Source organism: Leptosomus discolor, chromosome 6 (assembly GCF_034619465.1).
Source record: "Leptosomus discolor isolate bLepDis1 chromosome 6, bLepDis1.hap2, whole genome shotgun sequence".
Lineage (NCBI taxonomy): Eukaryota > Metazoa > Chordata > Aves > Leptosomiformes > Leptosomidae > Leptosomus > Leptosomus discolor.
Genome location: NC_141396.1, coordinates 16,531,112 through 16,553,740, shown reverse-complemented (window position 1 = coordinate 16,553,740; position 22,629 = coordinate 16,531,112). Strand labels below are relative to the sequence as shown.

General features: G+C 50.2%; 1 protein-coding gene across 1 annotated transcript in view; it reads left to right on the top strand.

The window, feature by feature from the left end:
- The first annotated feature begins 561 nt into the window (after nucleotides 1-561).
- The window catches only part of HPSE2 (heparanase 2 (inactive)), a 111,565-nt gene continuing 89,497 nt past the window's right edge, over nucleotides 562-22,629 (top strand). Inside the window, exons 1-3 of the mRNA XM_086466850.1 lie at nucleotides 562-821; nucleotides 1,907-2,064; nucleotides 13,667-13,828. Coding sequence (XP_086322976.1) covers nucleotides 562-821; nucleotides 1,907-2,064; nucleotides 13,667-13,828 — 580 coding nt within the window. The remainder of the gene's footprint in view (nucleotides 822-1,906; nucleotides 2,065-13,666; nucleotides 13,829-22,629) is intronic.

Below are 22,629 nucleotides of genomic sequence, written 5' to 3'. Positions count from 1 at the left end.
CCTCGGCTCGGGGCGAACGCTCCTCGTGGGTAGTGAGGGTTTTTTTCGGGGTGATTAACCCCCCCTTTCCCCGCCCCCGCCCCCGCTGCCTTACCGCCTCGGCAGTTCCTGCAGCCGACGACAAGCCAGGGCCGTGCTAGGCGGCCGCCGCGCTCCGGCCGCGGTCTCCCCGATGTCTCGGCTCCGGACCGGTTTTGAGCGGTGTGGGAGCTCCCGAGGCGGAAAGTGGCCGCCGGTGGGCGGCGGAGCCGGCTCAAAGCGAAAGCTCGGTGCTGGCGGGGCTGCGGCGGGCCCCGAGCCGAGGGGGTTAAAGCAGGAGCCTCCCCTTACCTTCAAAAAGTTAAAAATGTCTGGAGCCTGCATCTCTTAAAGGGGCGGTGCTGGCTGCAAGGAGTCTTGGCACCGGCTGCGAGAAAGGCTGGTCAGGGGCGTGAGTTCCCCTCCACCAGCACCAAAACATTGCAAAAAAAGGCAGAGCGCCCCACACTTTAGATAACGACAATTAGCCACCAGCGAGCCCCTGCAGACAGCGAGTTAATTAGGGGTTTCCTGCTCTCCGGCATGCCCTGTCCCAGCTCCTGCCCCCCCGGGCTCTTAGCCCTGATGGCACCTGGGCTGGCTCTCATGGCCACCTTCTCCTTGCCCTCCCAGGCCGGGGACAGGAGAGCGCTGCCGGTGGAGAAACCTCCAGTTGTGAAGGGAAGAACTCTCATTCTCCTTGATGTCAACACCAAGAGCCCTGTCAGGATAATCAGTGAGAATTTCCTCTCCCTGCAGCTGGACCCCTCCATCATTCATGATGGCTGGCTCGATTTCTTAAGGTAAGGCAGGAGCCCCACGCCGCCCTCCCCACGCCGCCCGCGGGGCGCCCCGGCGGCCCCGCCGCCCAGCCCCACCGCCCAGCCCCGCCGGGCTCCGCGCTGCTGGCGGCGCTTGTTGTGACGGAGGGAGCGAGGCCATGGTTTCCATTAAGATGCACATGTTTGCAATGGAGAAAGCATTTCGGAGACTTATCAGTTATGACTGCAAAAATGTCCTGCTCCCCTCGCTCCAACAACCGCTCCTCTGCAAAAAGCACAACACGCGGCCGAGGCAGCACAGGGGAAAGAAAAAAAAAAAAAACCCAAACAACTAAACCCCAGCAGCAGGAACGGGGCCGCCTGCCGAGCCGAGCCGAACCTTCCCCAGGTCCCGACGGGCGGAGAGCGGGGTGTCGGCCAGGTCTTCAGAGCCCTCCGCTCCCCGGACTTCCAGCCCTGCGCGGGGGGCAGAGCCGGGCTGCAGCTGCTCTGGGCTCCACCGGCGGTGCGGAGCGGCCGCGGCCTGGAGGCGCTGGGACGGCCAGAAAGCCCTCTCCCTGCTCGGTAAGTCGGGGAGGGAGAGCGCGTCTCCTCCTCCGCACGCCCGCTCCGAGGGTCCCTTCGGCTGCCGCCTCCGCCTCCGGGGAAGGAGCGGGGCGAGGAGGCGGGAAGGCGCCGGCGAAGCGCAGCCGGGCCGGCTCCCGCTTTCCTCCACGCCCCGGCGGCCGGGCCCGCGGCACAGTCCCGGGCAGCGCGGCCGGGCTGCGCGGGGCGCGGAGCGCTTCTGCCTGCGGAACGCCGCTGCACTTGTCTGACGGGCGCCGGGGCGCGATGGGATGGGGGGGGGGGGAAGCTGCGTCCCGCTGGCCTCCGGGCCACCACCGGCGGGCGGGGCCGCTCCCTGCTCCCGGGCCGCTTCGCTCGGCCGGCGCAAAGCCCCGCAGCCGGGCGCCGCTGCGGTGGTACCCGCGCCGGGCGGGGCGGTAGGGCCCGAGAGGGCAACAGCTGGCCCCCGAGCCCCGTGGCCGCCGGTCATTGCCGGTACCGGGGCAGGGAGGGCCCGGCCCGGCCCGCGGCGCCCTCAGCCCGCTCTCTCCTCTCCCCAGCTCCCGGCGGCTGGTGACCCTGGCGCGGGGCCTGGCCCCCGCCTTCCTGCGCTTCGCGGGCAAGAGGACGGACTTTCTGCAGTTCCACAACGTGAAGAACCCGGCCAAGAGCCGCGGCGGGCCCGGTCCCGACTACTACCTCAAGAACTACGAGGACGGTGAGCTCCGGGGCCGGGGCGGGGGGCGGGCGCGGCAGCGAGGGGCTGCGGGCGCCAGGCGGTCCCGCTCCGCCTGCCCCACGCTCCCTGCGCCCAGGCGGGGCCGTGCCGCCGGGCACCGGGCAGGGGAGCCTCCGTCGTTCGCTTTCCTTCCCGAGCGGGGCGAGCCGGGGAGCTCGGCGGAGCCCGCCTGCCCGTTGCCAGTGGATCCGGCGGATGCCGGTCGCCGGGAACAAAAGGCCGGCACCGGGGAGCGGGGCTATTCGTACCCCTCGCCTCGCCGCGTCCTCCGGCTGCCTTCGCTCCCAAGCCCCGAGCGCCGGCCGCAGAGGGGGCTTTGCCCCGGCTGCTGGCAGTGGCCGGGCACCGCAGCCCCGAGATGCCTGTGCGCGCCCCGCTCCGTGCTTCTCCCGTGGCTCTCGGGGAGCCCTGCCTTCCCCCGAGGACCGTCGTTCCCCATTTCTCCGCCCGCCGCAGCCCCGGCGCTCCCCGCCGGGCTTGGTCGCGGCCGGGCCGCCGGGTCCCCGCCTGTCGGTGCCCGGCCGGGGATGCTCTTCCTCCGGACGCTCTGCCATCGTCGGTCTTTCTGAAAAGTCATCGCCTGGCCCACGGCTTTCTGCTGCTCCCCTCTTTTCCGCAGCTCTGCCCTTCTCCCCAGCGGTCCTCAGCTACACAAAAGGCTTTCACCTTTTGCGGCCCTTAATTCACACAAAGAAACTAAGTAGAAAAGTCAGGGCCAAGTCTCTGTCCTAAGGCATTTATTTTAAGAAGCAGAATACTATGATTGCATGCAAGAATTTATTGATTTTTCTGTCTTGCTGTTTTTGTTTTTTTTTTTTTTTTTTAAAGAGTTTTTATTTTTTCTTACTCAATGACTTATAAAAAATAGCTGAAGATATTTCCATAAGTAATTTTGAAGGCCAATTAATGCCAGAGAAATCCCAGTGGGCAGGTCAATGGAACAGAGGAAGTTTTGCAGCGATCTAGTCAGCAGCACAGTGCTGAATGGAAAAAGCAGATGCATTGCCAGTTTTCTGATGGCTCTTGCTCCCACTGTTCCCCCTGCCGTAACATCTGATCTCACCGAGATGAATGTCCCTCTATTCCCACACGCAGGCAGGTGGGTAAGTTTGTGTGCTCAGTCTTTTGCTTGGTGTCCTAGCCGAAGCAATCCCAATGTTCTTCCTTGTTTTTCTTCTCTTCGTAACAAATCTCAGGTGAAGGGTTTGTTGTAAGCTCTGCCTACTGAGATGCACTTCAGGAGAAAATGCTGACCAAACCTGCCGCAACCACCTTGAACAGACGAAATTAAGTGTAGTGCATAAAATTGTGGATGTGACTTATATGAAACATTTGTAGGAATAAATTTTCCTTCCAATATTTCAACAACTTGCAGGAGAGAACTTACAGTTATTAATGTCTTCACAACAGCTTTCATGTTAGGGAAGGATGGAAAGCTTTTGGTTTTTTTTTTTCGGTTTTCCTCGTGGCAATAAAGTTGAAATGTAGCAGCCCTTCAAAATGAAGTTTCTCATAGAAGTTGTAACCACAGGTCTTAACTTTTCATCACTTAAATACGGAACAGAACCATTGCAAATGTGGGTGAGGGAAGGAGGGGACACATGTGGTGTGTATCAAGCATCGGTGTAAATCAGAAAGGTGTGGTAAAAGGGATTTCCTGCCTGGAAGCAAAGCTTTCGTATTTGTTCTTGTGTGTAAACTCCAGGGCTGGAGTTGCTAGTGGCTCGCATCTTTTTCTGCTGAGGCTGCACTGAATGCTTCACTAGAGGGATCCAGTTTTCCAAAATGAAATCCTGATGCCCCTGCAACTTTCTGCCCCACTGTACTGGATCTGAGCAGCCATCTTCTCCTTTCGGAGCACTGGCCCAGGTTTTGTTCCCTCATCTGTGGCTTACCCGGGACCTGCTTGAGATCAGGGCATGCACAAATATGCAAGCAGATGCAAAGGACTTACAGCCTGAGCAGACAGCACAGAAAAAAGATGGCAGAGTGCTTGAGCATGGGGGAAGACAGCAAGCATCCCACTGGTTACCTTTCCTCCTCTCCAAGCTATCTGGGTGGTTGGGGTTGTCTTCCATGTCTGTGGGCTTTCATACATCCAGCATCTATTTTCTGAAATTTCTTATCTAAGCTTTAGTGGCACAGGAGTGAGGAAGAAGCTGGGGAGGGGGAACTCGATTAGTTTAAAAAGTCAGAAAATAAGTAAAAGAGAAATCAGCAGATTTCTAAGTCTTATTCATCACCTTAGTGATTTTTAGTGATATGACAAGTGATAGCTCAGTTGTTTTCTGCTTTGAATGTTTGTCTTTTTGCCTGTTCGCCCTGTGGGTGCACACAGACTCCCGGCCTGTGACCCCAATGTCTAGGCTCTCTGTGCAGCCCTTGCGGGTGTTCCCTTGCCCCGTGTTCCCATGTGGCGTGCGCACAGATGGGGAGGGAAGGGCACATCTTATGTTCCTCTCAGCTGCAGCAACTCGGTAGGGTGCAGGACTGAGAGGTGAAGGGCACGAGTACAAGACTGCTCAGAGAACTGCGGTTAGTAGTGGGTAGCTCTGCGGGTGGTGTTCACATCCCAAGCAGCTGAACTCCTCTGCGTGCTCACAGGCCACCCCAGTGTGGCCATCTCAGGCATTCAGGCGGGCAGTAGGAGGAACAGGACTGCCTTACATCATCCCTTATGTATCCTCTGCCCTGTGACCATGCGTGCTGGAGTTTGAAGGAATCTCTGTGCAGGGATCTTTGCGCTGTAAATCCCCTTCTGCCACCCCATTGCTCTCCAGACCAGGTATTCCTCATTGCTGTCTTTGATGGTCTTTTCTGTCTCTGTAGTGCTCCACCTTCCTGATGACTGGACCTCCTCAGAGATTTGCCCTACATTTTCCTCTCTGTTTAAAATGGTATTTGTTTCCCTTTCAAACTGTTACAGCCATGCATATCTCCACCTTTACCTAGACATGTCTTTGGGCTCACCAGCCCATCTTTTTCTTCTCCTTTCCTCCACAGAGAGTGTGGGTGCTCTCTGAGGGTTATATTAGTTGCTTTAGACTTATATTTAAAATGTACTTAATTTTCTTGAAATAAGGTGTCTCCTTTAGGCTTCGGGGTCATTCTTTCCTTGAACAAATTCGCCCCAGAAACACAGACTTGGAAATATTGTGTAATACCAGGTGTGTATGGCGTCTTTCCTTTGTAACTCCAAACAGCATCATGCCAGTCCAGACCAGTCATGTTTGGGCTATAAAGGTAACCAAGTGGTAAGTGATCTGTGGTGGCAGCCTGTGATGCCCTCAAACAGGGTATGTGTAGCAACTTGTTTCAGCACTGCATGTAAAGCTGGCACAGCAGTTTCGTCACCTGGTGGCCAGTTTGTCTGTGCTTGACAGAGCAACCTGTAAAAGTGATTGCCTATGATGAATGGTTTAGGTGAGCCATAGGGCGTGCAGTCCCTGTTGATGGTAGCATGGCTATATGTACCCCCTGAAATTTGCTAAATATTAGAAGGTCATCTAACTAATCTGCTGTGTTAAAACTCCCATCTATAGTGTATACCAAGTGGCTGCTATCCTGTGCAGCCTCTGCTTTGCGTGGTCAGTCCTGGAGTCCACCCTGTTTGGATATGGCATTGGCCAGTCTGAGGTCTGTTAGAAACAGAAAACCAGTTTGATGTACGTCAAGCTTTGTGGTACCAGAAGGTGGGGCTGTGCCAGAGACTTTCTAACGTTTGATGATGAAGAGGTGTAACATTTTTAGTCTGAGAGCCTTTTCTCTCCCTTAAATGGTATCTCTTTGTAAGTGTCCTGATGAGTTTATTTTTCTTCACCAGCTGTGCCCTTTGTTATCTGGAGATGTGTTTCTCCCCCGCCATAGGCACATGTCTGATCCCTGGGCAGGTACTGAGGTGTAAGGTCTCATGTTCAGTCTGTGTGGCAGACCTGCTTCCCCTTTTGCTGTTGGATTGTCTATCAGGCAATCTGTTTGACCTGTCCTTTCAGCTGCCTCATATGTGCCAAAGACCAGTTGGGTCTGAGGAATGGGACAATAAGAAATGTTGGTTTCCAGGAAAACCGGCTTGAGCAGCTTGTTTTTCGAGCAAATACAGAGGGGCTACCTGTTTGCTCAGGCTATAGTTGCTGGTATAAAACCTCTTTTGAAGTTGGGTTTGCTAAAACCTGGCTCGTGTGCTGCCCTGGAGCTTGGTGTTGGAGTGTTATGTGTGGTGTGGAGACCTGATGTCGGTTCAGCAAGGGATGCTGCAGGTACTGTCTCAGTGTCTGAACCTAGAGCCCATTTTGGAAGCTCCCTGCTGGTGCTACAGTGTGAGTTGATGGGCTAATGTGGAACCCCCTTATCTGCAGGGCGGCTTTCCGCTGCCTTTCAGCTCAAAGCCACATGGACCAGCTTTGGACAACCTGTGGTGGCATAAACGTTGCTTAGCGTTTCTCCCTGTGCATGTGTGCTGTGAAGGAAAACTCCAGGGAAAAAGAGAACTGTAGCTGATGTTCTTCAAGGTGTGTCAGCCCAAGCGCGCAGCTTCTCCATCCTATTTGGCTTGTGTGGCTGAGAAGAGACCAAAGGACATTTACCACACACACAGCTAGTGTGGCCCTGGGTGGGTCATGGGAGGTAGAGAGGAAGGGGAGCACATATGCATGCTGTAGGTAGGTAGTGCGTCAGAAAAGTTCCTGAGCTGAAGTGCATATGGACAACAGATTTCAAAAATGCTCTCTTAATTACTGGTAAGTTACTTCCTTCTATTTTATCTCCTTTTTTGGAGAGAATACTGGGCATCTGGAAAAATGGCCAGTTACCACAAAAACCTAGAAATAGACATGTTTCTTCTGCCTTCCATACTAGTCAGGAGATTTTGCTGTATAGTGTGGGAAACTTCACATTATGCTGTGTCATCCTGGCATAGGTTTTCTGGGCGTCCTTTCAGTCTGGGATCCATTCCTTCCCACGCTTTCACGTACCTGGCCCTGCATCTGAACACTGAGATTTGTGCAGCAGTGGGGAACACCATGCCCCCCTTGCTCAGTCTGTATTGCACGGGATGCTTCTAGAATGCCATGCTCTTAGAGTACGTGCGAGGGTCTTAGGTATCGAGTGGAAAGGAAGATAATAAATGCTAAATGACCGGAGGATTCCTCTATGTGTGTGTGTGCGGTTGCACAGGGGCTGGGGCTGACCGCAGTCTGAGCTGCTCTTCCCACCCTTCTGCCCCTTCTGGCATGTTCCTAACGTCTCCTATGCCTGGAGCCTGAGTTTATGTGATGAGTCAGTTCAGGGAACTCAGCTGGCCAAAACCTGATGGTGGAGAAGTGATTGCACTTCAGCTCATTCAGCTGCCTGAACTGATTGATGGTGTGTGACCACGGAGGCGTAGAGGACAGTGCTGGGAAAGGAAAGCCTGCAGTGAAAGGTGGAACTGCAGCAGCCCCTGCCTTGGTCAGTTTAAATCCTACAAAACTGTCCTGAAAGTGGTGAAGCTCATTTCTTTGTTCTCTGCCACTGAAAGGGTTGGTGCCCATGCCTTCTTTTTGCTCTGCACTGTGTCCTACTGCTGCTTCCCTTGTGTTGGCTCTGGCATGTTTCTAATCCTCTGCTAAGCCAGAAGAAAAATAAATCGGGGGAAAAAAAAAGTCAACAGTTTTTCTGTGAATTTAGTTGAGCAGGATCGTGAGGGCCATCGTGGGGTATGAGGATACTAGAGCAAGGGAGGGGTTTTGCCGTGTGGCTGGGACTGCCCCTTTGGCTCCTCAGCTCATAAAACTTTGCAGCAGGTGTTTCTGAATGAAGAATCATCCTGTTGTCCCACTAAAAATGACTAAACAAGTTTTCCTTTATTCAAGGAATCACCTTCTGTTTCTGGTCACCCAGAGCCCCTTTTTTGACTGCCTAAATGTCCCTCGACAATTTAGGCATCTGTCCTTTCAGAGCTTGCATAGGAAACAGTTGTTTTTTCACCCTCCGAGTGTTTAAAACACATCTCGTTTGGGAGGGCTGCCGCATTTCAGACATTGCAAGAACTCAGTCCCCAAGACGGGTAGATCTTCTGATGTCCTTCAGTCTTTTGGGGTTTGCCAGAGTTGGGGCTGCTCCGTGCCTTGATGTGAGCTCTGAGGCAGCCTCCCGCTCCCTAGTTCCCAGGGACCATGACTGCAGGGAAGGAGCTGCAACCTGCTCTGCCTGGCAGGGTAACGAGCTCCAGTGCTTAGTTGTTTCCTCGTAAATTTAAAAAAGTAAAAAGGCTGTAGAAATCACCTCACCCACAACGTAAGGGAGATACTGCCTACACAGGGGATGCTTCCAAAGATTGCCTGTTTTTCTCCATTTTTTCTTTGGAAATTTCAAACTGTTTTGCTAGAATCATGCATGAAAATTTTTTTAATAACTGCAGGAAATGGTGCAATCAAACAATTAGATCCTGATTTGTTATCTATTTGCTGGTATATGGGTGAGACGAAAGGTTTCTGTGGTTATATGTTTGATTGTTTATAATAAGCATCCTAAATTCTCTAAAAATATTACATATTTTTGCTAGTTCCACACTTCTTTCTGTGCTACATCTTCTTACGAATTAAAAGTGATTCGTGCAAAGTTAGGTGCAGGAGGAAATGCGTGTGACTTTTCGTATACAGCTATGGGTTTTAAATTAACCGTTGCCATTTAGGGCAAATGTTTTGAATTTATTGTGGATTGGTCTCTGAATATATTTAGGAAAGTAAAAAGTTAATCCAATGTTAGAAGTATTAGCGAAGAATTGGAGAAGCTCACTGAGAGCATTCTTGCTATAAGCAAACTAGGTGTTGACATACTAATCACTGTAGAGAATATATATATGTAGAATAGCATGATGGAAGTGATCAAAGTCATAGCTTTCAGCCATAGAGATTAGGGGTTTTTTCAGTTTACAAAAAATGAGTAAGAATATGATAAATGCTGTGAACTCAGTGGTACGCAGAGAAGACAATTTGGGAATGATTATCTCCTTGTTTTCATGACACAAGAAATAGGAGCATCTAGTGGAGTTATTACATATAAAATAAACAAATATGATTTTCCTTTTATATAGTGGGAAATAACTTGTGGAACTCATTGTCAGGGAATTTTTCCCAGCTAAAAGAAAGGAATGACGCTAACGGGTCAGAAATTTGCCTATTGAAGACAGACATGGTGAGGATGCAGTTTCTGGCTTGAGAAATCTTCAGGATTTCTAAATAGAAGTTGTGTTCCCCATTTCACAGTCACTGGGCATTTTATAATAATTTCAGCAGAGAAATCTGGGGTTTAAACCATTTTAAAATGTGTTAATTTAAAAAGTAGGTATTTTACAAGTTTGGCAACCTGCAATTCATGACTTTTTCTGATGACCATTAAACATCTATTCAACTTCTGCACTAACTTCATTTTCTAACATTCCAATATTTTAGTAAGAAAATTCAGTTGTGTTAACATAGTTCGTTTTTTTTTTTCCTCTTCAATTCACTTCAATTCACAGTCTGGAAAGCTGAAGCAGACAGTCCCATTAGGAGGATGGGCAAATTCAGCTTGTTCTGGTGCCATGGCAGTGGTGACTGTGACTTTTGCTGGAGTGCTGATGGCTGTGGGCAGTGCTTGCTTTCACACACATGCAGAAAGATGAGTGACTTCTCCTCTTCACCCTTCCGTCACACATCCCTTTGACCATAACCGTGTCCCTCTGCCCTGCCACGTAAACCTGGGTCTGTGCCCTCCTCCTGTCTTCCAGCTGATCAGCTGCAATAGCCCGTGGCTGTTCCCTGACTCCTGGAAGAGAGTTGCCCATGGGCAGGCGATGGCACCAGGCTGACGCCGCGTGAATTCCCGTGTGCAGAACCTCGCTCTGTAGGTCAGGGAAACCCTCCCCAGCAGGCCGTTCTGTCCGTGTGCTGGCCGGGAGGTTTCACAGCTTGGGAGCTCTCCGGCCCGGTGCCGGTGCGGCGGGAGGTGGTTAGGGCAAGCCCTTGGTGCAGGCGACTCGCAGAAAGGGACTGCTAGAGCTCAGCTAGTCCTGGGGTGGGCGTCTTGCCCTGGGAAGGGTTTGCTGTGCTCGCCCCCCCGCCCCTTCTCGCCGCCGGGCTTCCCTCCCGGTGCTCCGGTGTCTGCCGGCGGGCGCAGCTCACCGGACCGCCACACGGGTGTGCTCCCGCCATACCGCACGGCGGCGGCCGGACCCGGCACCGCGGCTGCCGGCGCGGCGGGACCCGCGCCGCCGCCTCCGGGCCGCCCCGGAGCGCCGCACCGCCCCGCACCGCCCCGCACTGCGCCATCGGGGGTCCGCCGGGCCGGGCCGTGCCGCCGCGGCGGCGGGAGGCTGAGCTGGCCAGGGTACTGACCCGGCCCGGCACGGCCCGCCCCGGCCCGGCCCCGGCCCCGGCCCCTCTCGGGGCTGAGCTCGTGGTCTGCCGTCTTTGGAAACCATTTGGCGTCCTCTGGGGCTCCCACATCTGGAGTTCTTCTTTCGCACTTCTGGCAAGAGCTGCTTGGTTCCGTGTTTTGCTGGGGAGTTTCTTTCTTTCTTTCTTTTTTTTTTTTTTTTTCCTTTCCCCCTCATCGACGTTCAGGAAGGCAGCGAATGTCCTTCTCCTTCCCGCTCGGGAGCTGCCCTGTGCAGCCCTCCTGGGGTACTTCCTCCTTCCTCCTTGCGCCCCTTGTGCCTTTCTCTTTTCTCTCTTATCCTTGAAGATTTGAGGGCCGTGGGCTCCTTGCTGGCTGTTTCCCCTGGGTTACTCTTGCTGAGACTTCCCCTGATTTCTCCAGAAGCTGTGGCCCACCACCCCTCTTCCCTCGGTGCTGCTGGTTCGGAAGAGTGATGTGGAGGTGCTCTCGCCTCCTTCCCTGCACTAAGTACAGCCTGGTGGGGTCTGGATGACCAGGCACTGAGTTCTTTGGGGACCTCCATACCACAGACATCTGCCCGCTGTTTAAGCTGGAGCTGTAATAAATGTGGGGTCCACCTCCATTTTTAGGTCTTGGGCAGGTTTCTTGGGTCCTTCATCAATCTGAGAAGCCAGGACCTTGCATGTCTTGCCTGTGCTTCCTGAATGTCTGCAGTGTCAGCTTTCTGAGAAGCCTGTGAAGACAACTGCCAGAGAGTGCCCCCACTTTCTATGCCCTGCATGCCTTTGCCCAGACTCTCCCAGGGATGTGTCTGAATGTGACTTGCTTTCCTTGCACTAATCCATGTCACAGCAGCTCCATCACCTAAGGACAGGACTCCAAATGCTGCTCCTGCTCTTCATTCCTGGGCCTGGTCCCCTGGGCCTGCCCTGTGACCCCAGACCCTGCGGACAGTGCATATAGGGCCATCACTTGCCCAACCATGTGTTTGCTGTGACCTGTGGTCCCTGAAGATGGAGGTAGGGGTGTCACACAGGACCCGCTGCCACGTGCCCTTGCACTCTCCAAGGTGCTGTCCTGGCCCTTGACCAGGAGGGCAGGGACCCTGGTCCCAGGCCAATGGTTCCTCCACATGGGTCCACACTGGCTGTGGTTTGCGTTTTAGGAGCCCTCCAACGCTTTTAAGAAACAAACTTGTTTTGACCCAGCCTGGACTCCCTTATAGCAGTTTGAGGAGAATTGGAGTTTCAAACCTCTCCACCTCTCAGTCTTCTCCTCCTTCAGGGCCTCCTTGATGTGTTTTGCTCCATTTTGCCTTGGGGGTGGGGGGGGAGTGTACAACTGTTGCAGTCAGTTCTGTAGAAAAGGCAGGCCATCACCCAGGAAGGTGACTGGCTATTCATGAGCAATAGCAGCAGCTGTCATAATAGCCTGTCTGGGTGTGGGAGAGTGGTGAGTTGTGTTTCGCAGTCTTCAGTTCTCCAAATATCTCACACAACAGGGGTTCAGGATTGTATCATTCGTTAGTTGGGTGGAGTTTGGGTGGGCCCAAATCTTACTCAGTGTCTACCTGAGAGGTTGTGCACCAAAAGCACGTGCTTGGGGGCTGTATGCTCATCATCTGCAGAGGAACATTATTCCTTCCTCCTGCTTCATCTCATCTCTCTACATTGAAGCCCCTGTGCTGGATGTGGAAATATTGAGCCATATTTTCATGCTAGCTGGATGCTGCCCTGTCTCCACTCCTGAGCATATTAGCTGTGGGGAGAGGAGAGAACTATAGGGGCACCAAATCTGCCCCTAACTACAGACCCCAGGTGCTTTAATGACATTACTGTTCTGAGCAGTCTTTTTTAGAAAGGCTTTAGAGAAGCTGTGTTAATCCCAAACGACGCAATAAAGAGACAGACAGAAGATAGCCTGGGCAAGGCAAGTGTAGTGACTCTAGGATGTGGCTCAGAGACAGGAAGATAATGTGGCTTCAAGTCCTCCACCCCGCCTTTGGATGGGGTTCCCTGCCAGCCCAAGGCATAGCAGAGCTTTGAACGTAGATTTTCTGAACCTGAGATTTGACACCTTGAAAGACAGGAGCATGACTATTGGAAACAACTTTGGTGTTCCTTGATGTGCTTGACAATAATGGAGATGGAGAGTGTAAGCTCCTTCAGCAACTTCTAGCTATGTGGGAATTGAACCAAGCTGGAGAGTGTATGCAGAGCAAGACATGACTGTCTTCAGACAATAAGCTCCTTCAGAAACTTCTAGCTAGATGGGAATTAAACCAAGCAAAGCGCAACCTCGTGATGTGAGGGTGACCTCATGGAATGTGGTGGAAGAACTCCAGCTTCTGTCCTTCCTTATCAGTGCTGGCTGCCTAAGGTTTTGTAAGAATTAGACACAGCATATGGTGCCTGTGGATATGAGCATGTTAGAGTTTGTGAAACTCGGAAAGCGACCTTGCAAGGACTAGCTTGCACCACTCCCCTCCTGTTTAGACTGGACACATCTTACTTGATTCTTGTTCTGCAATGCTACTCCCATCTTTCCACTTCCCCAGCAGGTGAGTAGTTCTAGGAGAGGAAATATCATATTCTTATTTCACAATATGACTTATAAAATGTTCGTATGAAGAGGAAACAATTGTTAAATAATCCTCCTGCCGCCTGAATTGAATGTCAGGAGCTAGAAGGGTACAGAGACCTGTTCAAACAGTCATAAGCCATACTGACCCTAACACTATCTGTGATAGCTTCAGTGAGGATAAACAAGGCAAGAACAAGCCTTCTTCATCACCTCTTTGATAGGCCAGGGTAAATGGAAGCCAGGGGTCACCAGAATGGGATTTAGTCTTTTCTCATTATTTAGTATCAAACACACCAGTAAGAGGGTTGAAATATAAATGTTGGGAGACTTTGCACTTTCCTGCAAGGGAGGGGTGATCACTATGAGAGATCAGCTGCTAGTCAGGTGAAGGATGGAAGGGGTGGTAGGTTGTGTGGCCATATTAAAGTCAATGACTTGAGCTTTCTGCATGAGAATAGGAGACTTCAGCAGAGGAGGTTCATTGGACAGTGAGTCCAAGGGGTTTGGACCCTTTTTCTGCATTGCTTGTGCTGAGTGATGGTTGTGTGGCTGTCATGTTGGCTGGTGCTGATCCAAGCATCTGGTGAAAATGAAAGCTGAGGTTTGGCCATCTCCCTTTTTTCTTTCCCTTTTGCTGTAGACATTGTTCGCAGTGACATTGCCCTGGATAAGCAGAAAGGCTGTAAGATCGCCCAGCATCCTGACATAATGTTGGAGCTACAGAGGGAAAAGGCAGCTCAGATGCACTTGGTTTTGTTAAAGGAGCAGTTTTCAAACACATACAGCAACCTCACATTAACAGGTAAGGCTGCAAGACCAGCTCTGGAGCCAGGAGCTGGGGCTAGTTCTTGCTAACTCACAGGTGTGTTAAAACCCTCGGGTGCTTCACGTCTGTATCAATCAGCATCTCTCTGGCTGCCTCTGTTTCCTACCAAGATTACTGGGTGCTGGGAGGGAAAGGACCTGCAGGATCTTGTGGTGGACTCAAAAGGCCTCTACAGTTGGCACCTATGCAGACACTCCAGATTTGGTGCCCCTGGACAGAACGTTTTCTGTGGTCTGACCTAAGCAGAATACCATGGCACGTGAAGTGCTGGAGAAATCTCTCTGCTAACTGTTCACGTCGATGGGCCTGCAGCAATTACTAAATTTGGAGTCCTTTAAGCTGCAGCTGATTTTTTTTTCTTTCCAGAGCATGCACTTTGTGTGAACCCAGTAAATATTAAAGAGCAAATATAAAGGGATAATGGCCCAGACAGAGATGAGAGGATACTCTTTTTCTGGCAACTGTTTGTATTATCCAGGGAACAGAATCTCAAAGGATGGAGGAGACTGCCACATTTTGGATACATTTAATGGTGCTTGTAAAGGACTGATGCCTTCAGGCAGTGAGTGGGCAGAAGGATGGGATCCCAGCAGTCAGCAGTGTCCTTTCATAGCTGTTCTCCTTATCACTACAGCTGGATGAGCCGCAGACGATGGGAAGGAGGAAGAGACTAATAAATCAAACAAGATCCCCTTCTCTTCTTGCTGTCCCTTTCCTGTGAAAGGCAGGGAGGCATCTGATTTTTATGGGAGAGAGGGCCCTGTGCTCTGTCTGGGGAGGAGATGGCAAGGCCTGTGGTGGCCCGCCCCTGCTGCTGGGCTGGGAGAGGCAAGCGGGTCCTGTGCAGCCTCCACCCTCTCTGCTGCCATCCGTTACTCAATGTCCAGCCCCTGCCTTGAAACCAGGACGGGTCTGCATCCTCCCTAGTGCAGCAGTGAGCTCTGGCTCTCCTGGGGACATCAGCTGTGCTGGACCTCTCGGGGATCCCCCAGAGGCAGAATGGCGATACCAGGGCTGGGAGAGGGCTCAGCCCAGGAGCCTGGTGGGCACAGGGGCCGTGAGTGTGGCTGAATTGCATCATTCCTGAAAGCCCAGCATTTAAATGGGATCCTCGGAGCCGTTTCTCATTCTCTGTAACGTAATCCACTTGGCTGTTTATTCCCAGTACAACTGCTGGAATCAACATTGTCAGCTTTTCCCCTGACAACTTGCTTACTTTCCACTAAACAAACTTCCCTTGAGAAGAGAAGCTGCTCTCCCCTATCCTCCTTCCCTCACTGCTTCAAAAGCTCTCTGGCATTGCTCACATTTTTTACAGAACCTGCAGAGCAGAGGTGCTACCTGGTTATCAGCTCAGCTCTTAGCCTTTCCAAGTGTGTTTACAGGATAGTTCAGAAGGTTTTAGCTCTAACTCTCCAGGGGGGAGAGAGCAATTTCACTGGAATATTACCCAAAGAACTATTTTAATGTTCTTTAACTCCCTTTGAATGTGAGTAGAGCAACTTCATAATTGTTATGAAGTTTAATCTTTTATTTCGTAGACATAGTCTGAGAACATGGACTCTAGACAGCTAAGCATAATATTTAACTGGAACTCTACTAACTTGTGTAAATATTTCCCTTCTCCATGATGGATCTGGTGTTTGGGGTGGGCAGAGGGGGTTGTACATCTGTTGCAGAAGGGCATTCCTTACCTTCAAAATTCAATCAGCCAGAGTTTGCTTGAGGACTTCTTTTTGTTCTGCACAGTGGTTTTGTACAGTGCTGTAAGGAGTCCCCAGGTCGTGAGACGAGGTGCAGGAGCCAGGATCCAGACCTGGCTTAGGGAGGGACAGTGAAGGACTGAGTTTTCGGAGATGGAGTATCCGGAGGATCCCTGAGAACAGAGTTTCCTCCTGGAGGTCTGTATCCAGGAGTCACTTTGCCTCATGCAGTGCATGTACTGTGGATGACCCTCAGTACCCAGTGTTCAACCTAGACTGGGGGAATATTCAACCCCACGTCTCTGTGTAAGAGGGGCTCCTACTACTGCTAGTTCCTGCAGCACTTTAACTGTATCAAAGAAATGTAAATGGAGTATCTTGCCTGAAGTCATGTGAGAATAAAGGTGCTTTGTGATGGGATAGCTGCTCTAGGAGAGCTTGGGAGTAGAATACCACGGCGAGGCATCTTTATTCCTGTACTACTACCACTACCTGTGGTAGTGATTTGGACAAAAAATCCCGTTCTCCTCCTCCTCTCAGATGACAGTTATATGAAAACCTGAAAGACTATAGATCAGGCCTCCCACTCTGCCTGCAAGTGTAGGCAAGTGATATTGCCATCAAACTTCCATGCAGTATCCTCGTGGCTTTAAGAATGAAAGCTCTTAGAGTTCAGGGAGTGTGATTCTGCAGTCCCTGTGGCACCAGTGTAAATCGGGAGCTTTTTCAAATCTATTTGCCAGTTGCACATGGTTCCCAGCGTGCTCCTTATCTCAGCGATCAGGCAGGGTTGTGGTTTTGCACTGGGATTTAAGCTGCCCCCAGCAGCAGGTACCTCCAAGGTAACAGGGTGTCTTAAAATGAAATGTGTTTTTTCTGTGCTAAGAGACAACTGAGACTGAGTGAAACCAGGCAGTCTTTCTGGCTCTTGTTCCTCCAGGAACACATGTTAGACTTTGGCTTAGGCCACTTTGGTTTTCCTAGGCAAGTACAAGTTTGCCTCGGCTCCTGTCTGCAGGCTTTCTCTTGCATCTGGCATTTGCTTTCTGTGCGTGATCTTTCTAGGCTTACCAAGCCTGCCCCACTGAGATGAGTGATAGTCTTTGATCTGTGACAGTACTATTTAAATGCTGTATAACGTTTTGAGGCTTACTAATCTTTGCTGCTTCACCCTTTGTGCTCAGATATAGGTATCTTGTTTCACAGATCAGCATCTCTGATGCTCTCGGGTGAGCCTGTGATAGAGCAGAGGGAGAGTGCACAGCATCGCCTGCGCTCCTCTGGGAACCAGCTCTCTCAGCTCAGCTCGTGGTGGGGTAGGGGGGAGGAGGAGGAATCTTTCCCTAGAAACCCTTCTCTGCTCCTTGCCAGTCGAGTTATGTGGGACAAGTGGTGATTCTTTTATGGATTGTATCAGCTGGAGTAGAAGTTGCAGCAGGATCCCCTCCTTTGCAGCCCTCAGGGGAAGTGTCCAGGTGACAGTAAGATGATTTTTGGAGCTCTGGAGCCAAGGAGTGAATGCACAGCACTGGGCTGGCAGCAGGTGAGGTGTGAGGAACTGCCCGGGGCAGGGAGTGAGCTTGTGGGGAGTGGGGCAGCAGCAGGCAGAGCTTTGGTAGATTAAATCTGAATCCCTCCATCTGTGGTGCCAGTTTGGGCTGGGTTAACATACTGCATTTGTACTTTAAAGAGACTGGGATATTCACAGGTTTCTCTACTGTTATTAAGTAAAGCCTGTTAAGCCTGATGGAAGAGGGAGCTGCTCAGGTCAATAGACATACATGAAAAACTGTCCCCTCCTGCATATGCATGAAGTGTTAAGTGTAACTGAACTTCCCAAGATACAAGTAGGGACCATAAATTTCCCTCTAGGAGTTTCCATCCTGAGGAAACAAAATAGTGCCCTGCTTCCATTCTGAATGGTGGAGAAATGTCTGTTCTTTCTGCTCTACCTTCAGCCTGGAGGTACAATGCAGATTACTTCACTGCATCAAGAGACTACTGAGGATAGCTTGTCCTACCACTGCCACACCACATCTGCACTGAAAAGCCAGTAAGGAGACTGCAGGATGTGTGGTGAGAGCCCTCCATCCTGTCACATCATACAACACAGCCTCTAAAAGCAGCAATTAAGGGAGGAGACCTTCCTCGCAGGGTGCATAATGCTCCTGGTTCACTATCTGTGATCCTAGCCTGCTGAGGATGTTAGCAGAGGGTCTCTTCCAGCTGTACTGAGAGAGACTTGGGGGGATTAAAATCAGGTGGGAGCTGCTAAGAGCAGAGCTGAGAGCTGCTGAAGAGTGCATTTCACTGTGTCCAATGTTGCAATCAGATGCTTTACACTGGCATCCTATTACTGTTGTTGAGGTAGTTAGGTAACTTAAACTCTGCCACAACAGCACTTGTGAGCTCTGTGTGAGGCTTTCCCTGGAGAAGCCTACTTCTGGAGATGACAGCAGCCAGGCAGAGACCCTCTTCATCCAGAGTAAGTGGTATGGATGTGTGAGGTTGTGGTGATGATGGAGGGTGCACACCAGCTTTTCCCAAGTGGGGATGCATAATGGTGGTATGAGTGGAGCAAAACAGAACATGAGGGAGCAGAGCAACCATGTGTGGGGTGGCACAGAGCAGGGATGAGGGCAGTGTGTTTGCATGAAGAGCTTGCAAGTGAGAAGCTGCCCCCCAGAAATGTTTTTTTCTCCTCTCCCCTGAAGACAGCTAGAGCCACAGTTGTGCTTATTGCTTGGCAGGGAATCAAACAGCTCAGGTCGAGCACCTGTGACATTTGTGTTTCCTGCACTTGTGAACCTCCCCTGGTGGTTTTGTGATTCCTGCTGAATGCTGCAGTTCTGGGAGATGATGGTCCTGGAGCAGGACCTGGGACCTGTGCCATGGGGTGCTGGGTCTGGAGGGGACCATGGCTCAGGGGCTGCCCTCTTGAGGGGGTCTGTGCAGAGAGCAGGGCATGGGGCTAGGTGTGCTTTTGGTGCCTGTGCTGCCAGGCAGAAAGGCTGCGCTGCTGGTTTTTCCTGGAGTTTTCCTCAGATACATGGTTTTATCCCCAGTTACAGCTAACTCCATGGGGCTGTGGGGGGGGGGCACCTTGTGAGATGGGACCTGGGAGGGTTGTTGCAGAGGTAAGTGCAGCTTCCTTGCCTTTTTATGGCAGCTTGTTTGGGATCAGCAGCCTAAAAGTCCTGTGGTCTGCAAGACACTGATACACATCATAGCTGTTTTACTGGGGTGGTCCGCAATGTACTTGCTCTCCAGCTTTCCTTCAAGGAGAGTGCTCTCTGGGGCTGTGTAACAGGCCTGTGAGTGGCTTTCAGATCAGGCTGTCTGCCTTTCTGTCCAACGCAGCCCCTTAGGTTGTACACATTATCCACAGCATTGTACAAAATAGATCTGAAAAGGACCTCAAGAGGGCATCTTCTAGCCTTTTCCGTGACAGATCAGCTGTACCTGGTCTCCGCTCAGGGAAAGGTGTATGAGGAGAGGCAGTATCTTTTATGTGATCAGCTGGTACAGTTGGAAAAACAGACAAACTTTGGGGGGCTCAAACCCTTTGTTGGGCTTGAAGAAGAAGAAGCAGCATTCAAAGCTAAATATGCAGTGAAAATAATTTCCCTGAGTTTGTCTCCTTGATTAACACAACTGGAGTACTGGTGGAGAAGTCACTTCAGCAAGGGGAAAGACAATAATGTCATCAGCTCCTATGGGAAAGAGACAGGGAGAAAGAACTGCTGTGAAACATTGTGTGTTTCCTGGGAAGAAGGGAACAGAAAAATTGTAATATGTTGTTAAAACAATATCTCTACCGAACCCATAGTTAATGACCAGCAGAGTTGCTGGGTCCCTTTTAAGGATGGTTTGCAGGCATCTTCTGAGACCTCAGGATCAGAACTGAGGGGATGGTGCTGGGAAAAATAGACCATGGAAAACAATTTCTCCTAACTGAGTATTTTTGTGTTGTTATCAGTTGTTTATATGAGCTCATTATGAAGGACAGTGGCTGTTTTTACTACACAGTTTTCTGAGGGCTGTGGTAGAGAACTCTGTTTGGTGTGTAGCTGAAATGTATTGCGTTCCTGGGCATGCCTGTGTAAAGCCAGCAGGTTATCAGGGCTCAGTGGCCAGGCACCAGTGTTGCCCAGGTTGTGGGGACATCACTGTTAACTGATTCAAATGGTGTGGCTTTATCCTTGTTCTTAAAGCCCCTATGATGGGAGTGATGTACCCTCCCTCAGCAATCAGCTCTAGGGTGCAATTATCTATATCATTATGGAGTTGGTGTTTTTAAAATCTCTTGTTTCGATTTAAGCCCACTATGGCATGTCTTCTCCCCATGGACGTGGAGAGCAGCTTACAGCCCTCCTTTCCTCTTTGCAGAAATCTTTTACATATTTGAGGCTTGTTATCATGTTTCCCTGAAGACTGTGGTTCTCTACACTGAATAACTGCCTTTCATTTGCTCTTTCCTCGTGGCCATGTTATTTTCAAGTTGAATGACACATGCATGTTTGATTCTGCCTCTTGAGGTCCCTTTCAGCCCTCTAATTTTTTTTTTGATAGCTCTGTGTTTTGTTGGGGTCCCTTGGGCTCTCTCCGCTTGGTCTGGGCTGTTTTTGAAGTGTGTTGCCTTGAAATGAACCTGGTATTGTAGCTGAGGCTTTTCTTGTCTGAGAAGAGCAGCAGGGTTATTTCATGTACCTTGTGCATGACACTCCTGTCTGTATACCTCTGTGTAATCACAGATATTTTCTTTGGTACAATACTGCTTGTTCATGCCCACACTTTTTTGTACTGTTTCCCAACAAGCTGTGCGTTCCCTATATGGAATTTGATCTGTTTACCTACTTTTCTAATTAAAACGTTATATGAAACTGGAGGTAAAGCCTTGTGAAAGTAAAGGTATAGAACATCTGTTGCCTCTCTCTCACATACGAGACCCTTTTTCTCTGTCAAAGAGAAGGCAGGTTGCCTTCACGTGGCAGGACTATTGCTTCCAGCCCTTCCTTGCAGATGGATGGTTTGATGATTTGTTTCAAAATTTTTCCAGGGATTGAAGTTATGTTGACGAGCCTGCAATTTCCTTGGTTTTTCAACCTGTTGAATATAGCAGTTATATTTGCCCTTTTCCAATCTTTTGAAACCTCGTTTTTCTTCCAGAAGTTCCCACAGATAGTTGCTGACGTTGAGCCCATTTAAAAACATCAAACTTCAGTAATCTTCATTTTGCTCATGTGCTGCTATATCTTACAGTTCTACTCTGCTGCTTTTAATTGCATTAACTTTGTGGTCTCGGTGTCATCCGTTTTCATGAAGTCTGAACCAACAAAAACATAAAATGTTTCAGCTTTAACTCTGTGAGTTGTTGGCTATTGTGAAATTGCGTCCCAATTTATACCTCTTTGCTTCCTGAGACAGCTGTGAGCTAAACCCCTGGGATCTTCTGCCTCCTCTTACCCTAATTAGTAGTTTTACAACTCGTTGTGTGCTGATGGTGTGTGTGTGTGTGTGTAAATGTGTATATGTGTGAGAGAGGTCATGAAGGTGAATCTCTTTCTCAGGTGACACTCTCTAGTCTGTTAAGCAACACTTTGGCTTTCTCATTATCTGCTTTGGGTATTGCTTTTATAACTGCGGGGAATGTGGCTGCTTATGATGTGTTCAGTATTAATTAAATTCAATTTACTGTCCAATTTAACTACCCTCATAAGAGAAGATATTTTATAAATTGTGCATCTTAAAACTAGCAATTATATGTACGTTATAATATGTAATGTCACTACCAGAACCAGCCAGTTCTGGGTGCTGTGTAGAGAATAAAGAAAACACATAAACCTAACAGAAAACAGATTTCAGTGGGAGGGGGAAGGGCTGACATGCACTAACAGCTTTGGAAGGGCTTGTGGCGTGTTCAGTGGCATAAACCAATCTATTAACCTTTTCTCCCTGCTCGGGAGGTGATGAACTCTTTGTCTGCCTCTTCCCACTGATGTAGTTATCAAATGTCTCCTCGTTACTGCTAGCAATCCCTGCTGTGAGCAGTTTCTGTTGAACACTTGGCTCTTTCGCTCTGTCCCTCTCTCCTGGTGCTGTTCCTTTGTGCTCATCTGCATCAGCCTGATGGAGTTTCCATTTCTCCTTCATCTGCTGCAAGCCATGGAGGAGTCTGATTTACCCTTATCATAACCCCACACTAAGATAACTTGCATTTGTCCACTTATCTTGCTGCGTGTTTAAAAAACACCATCCTTACTAAACTCCCTTTTCATTCTGCACGAAATCTCACTTGCCAACCCACGGGGTTTACTGAAGCCTCCGTCCTTACAAAGCACTGTTTTTACTCCACCACTATTTCCCCTTCTATTCCTAACAAGTACAAACCCTCGTTTTGGGCTCACTTGCCCATAGCGCTTTCCACCTTCATGGTTTTTCCTGGTTTTTCTCTGTTGATGAGGATCAAACCTCAAGGAGCCTTCTTCCTAGTTTTATTCCTGTCTCTTCTTTCACAATTTTTTTTTCCTCAGTGCATTCCAGGAACTTGATGCAAGGCTGTGTCTGATGTCTTCCTTTCCCAGCAAATGTGTGGGCAGTTAAAGGTCCCTAATTACCAGTGGGTTCTGTGTTTCAGATGCTCCCAATAAGCCTGTGCTTCTGATCTCCCTGATTTTGTAGCCTAAAGCAGACCCCCAGTGTGCCAGTGTCTGGGCTCCTTCCACTCTTACGTTACACAGAGCTTTTTATACCTGCACTTTTTACTACTGAATTCCACCCCTGCTTTTATGCTGGGCCCCAAGATCATCCAGATCTTCTTGTGTGATGTTTCTCATCCTCTGCTGTGCTGGTGATAACTCTCCTTTTTGTCAGCATCATGCTTAGCTCTAACTTTCAACCCCTGGAGCTTGCTTTGCCTCTTACCATCAGGTTAGAAACCCCCTCTCACCCCATGCTAATGTGACACCTAGGAGCAGCGGTGGAATCTCGTGGATTTCCCTCTCTTATAAGCTGAATAGATTTGTCTCCTTAAGCTTCACTTTGACAAAGTCACTTTGTAGCTCCTCCTTTGTC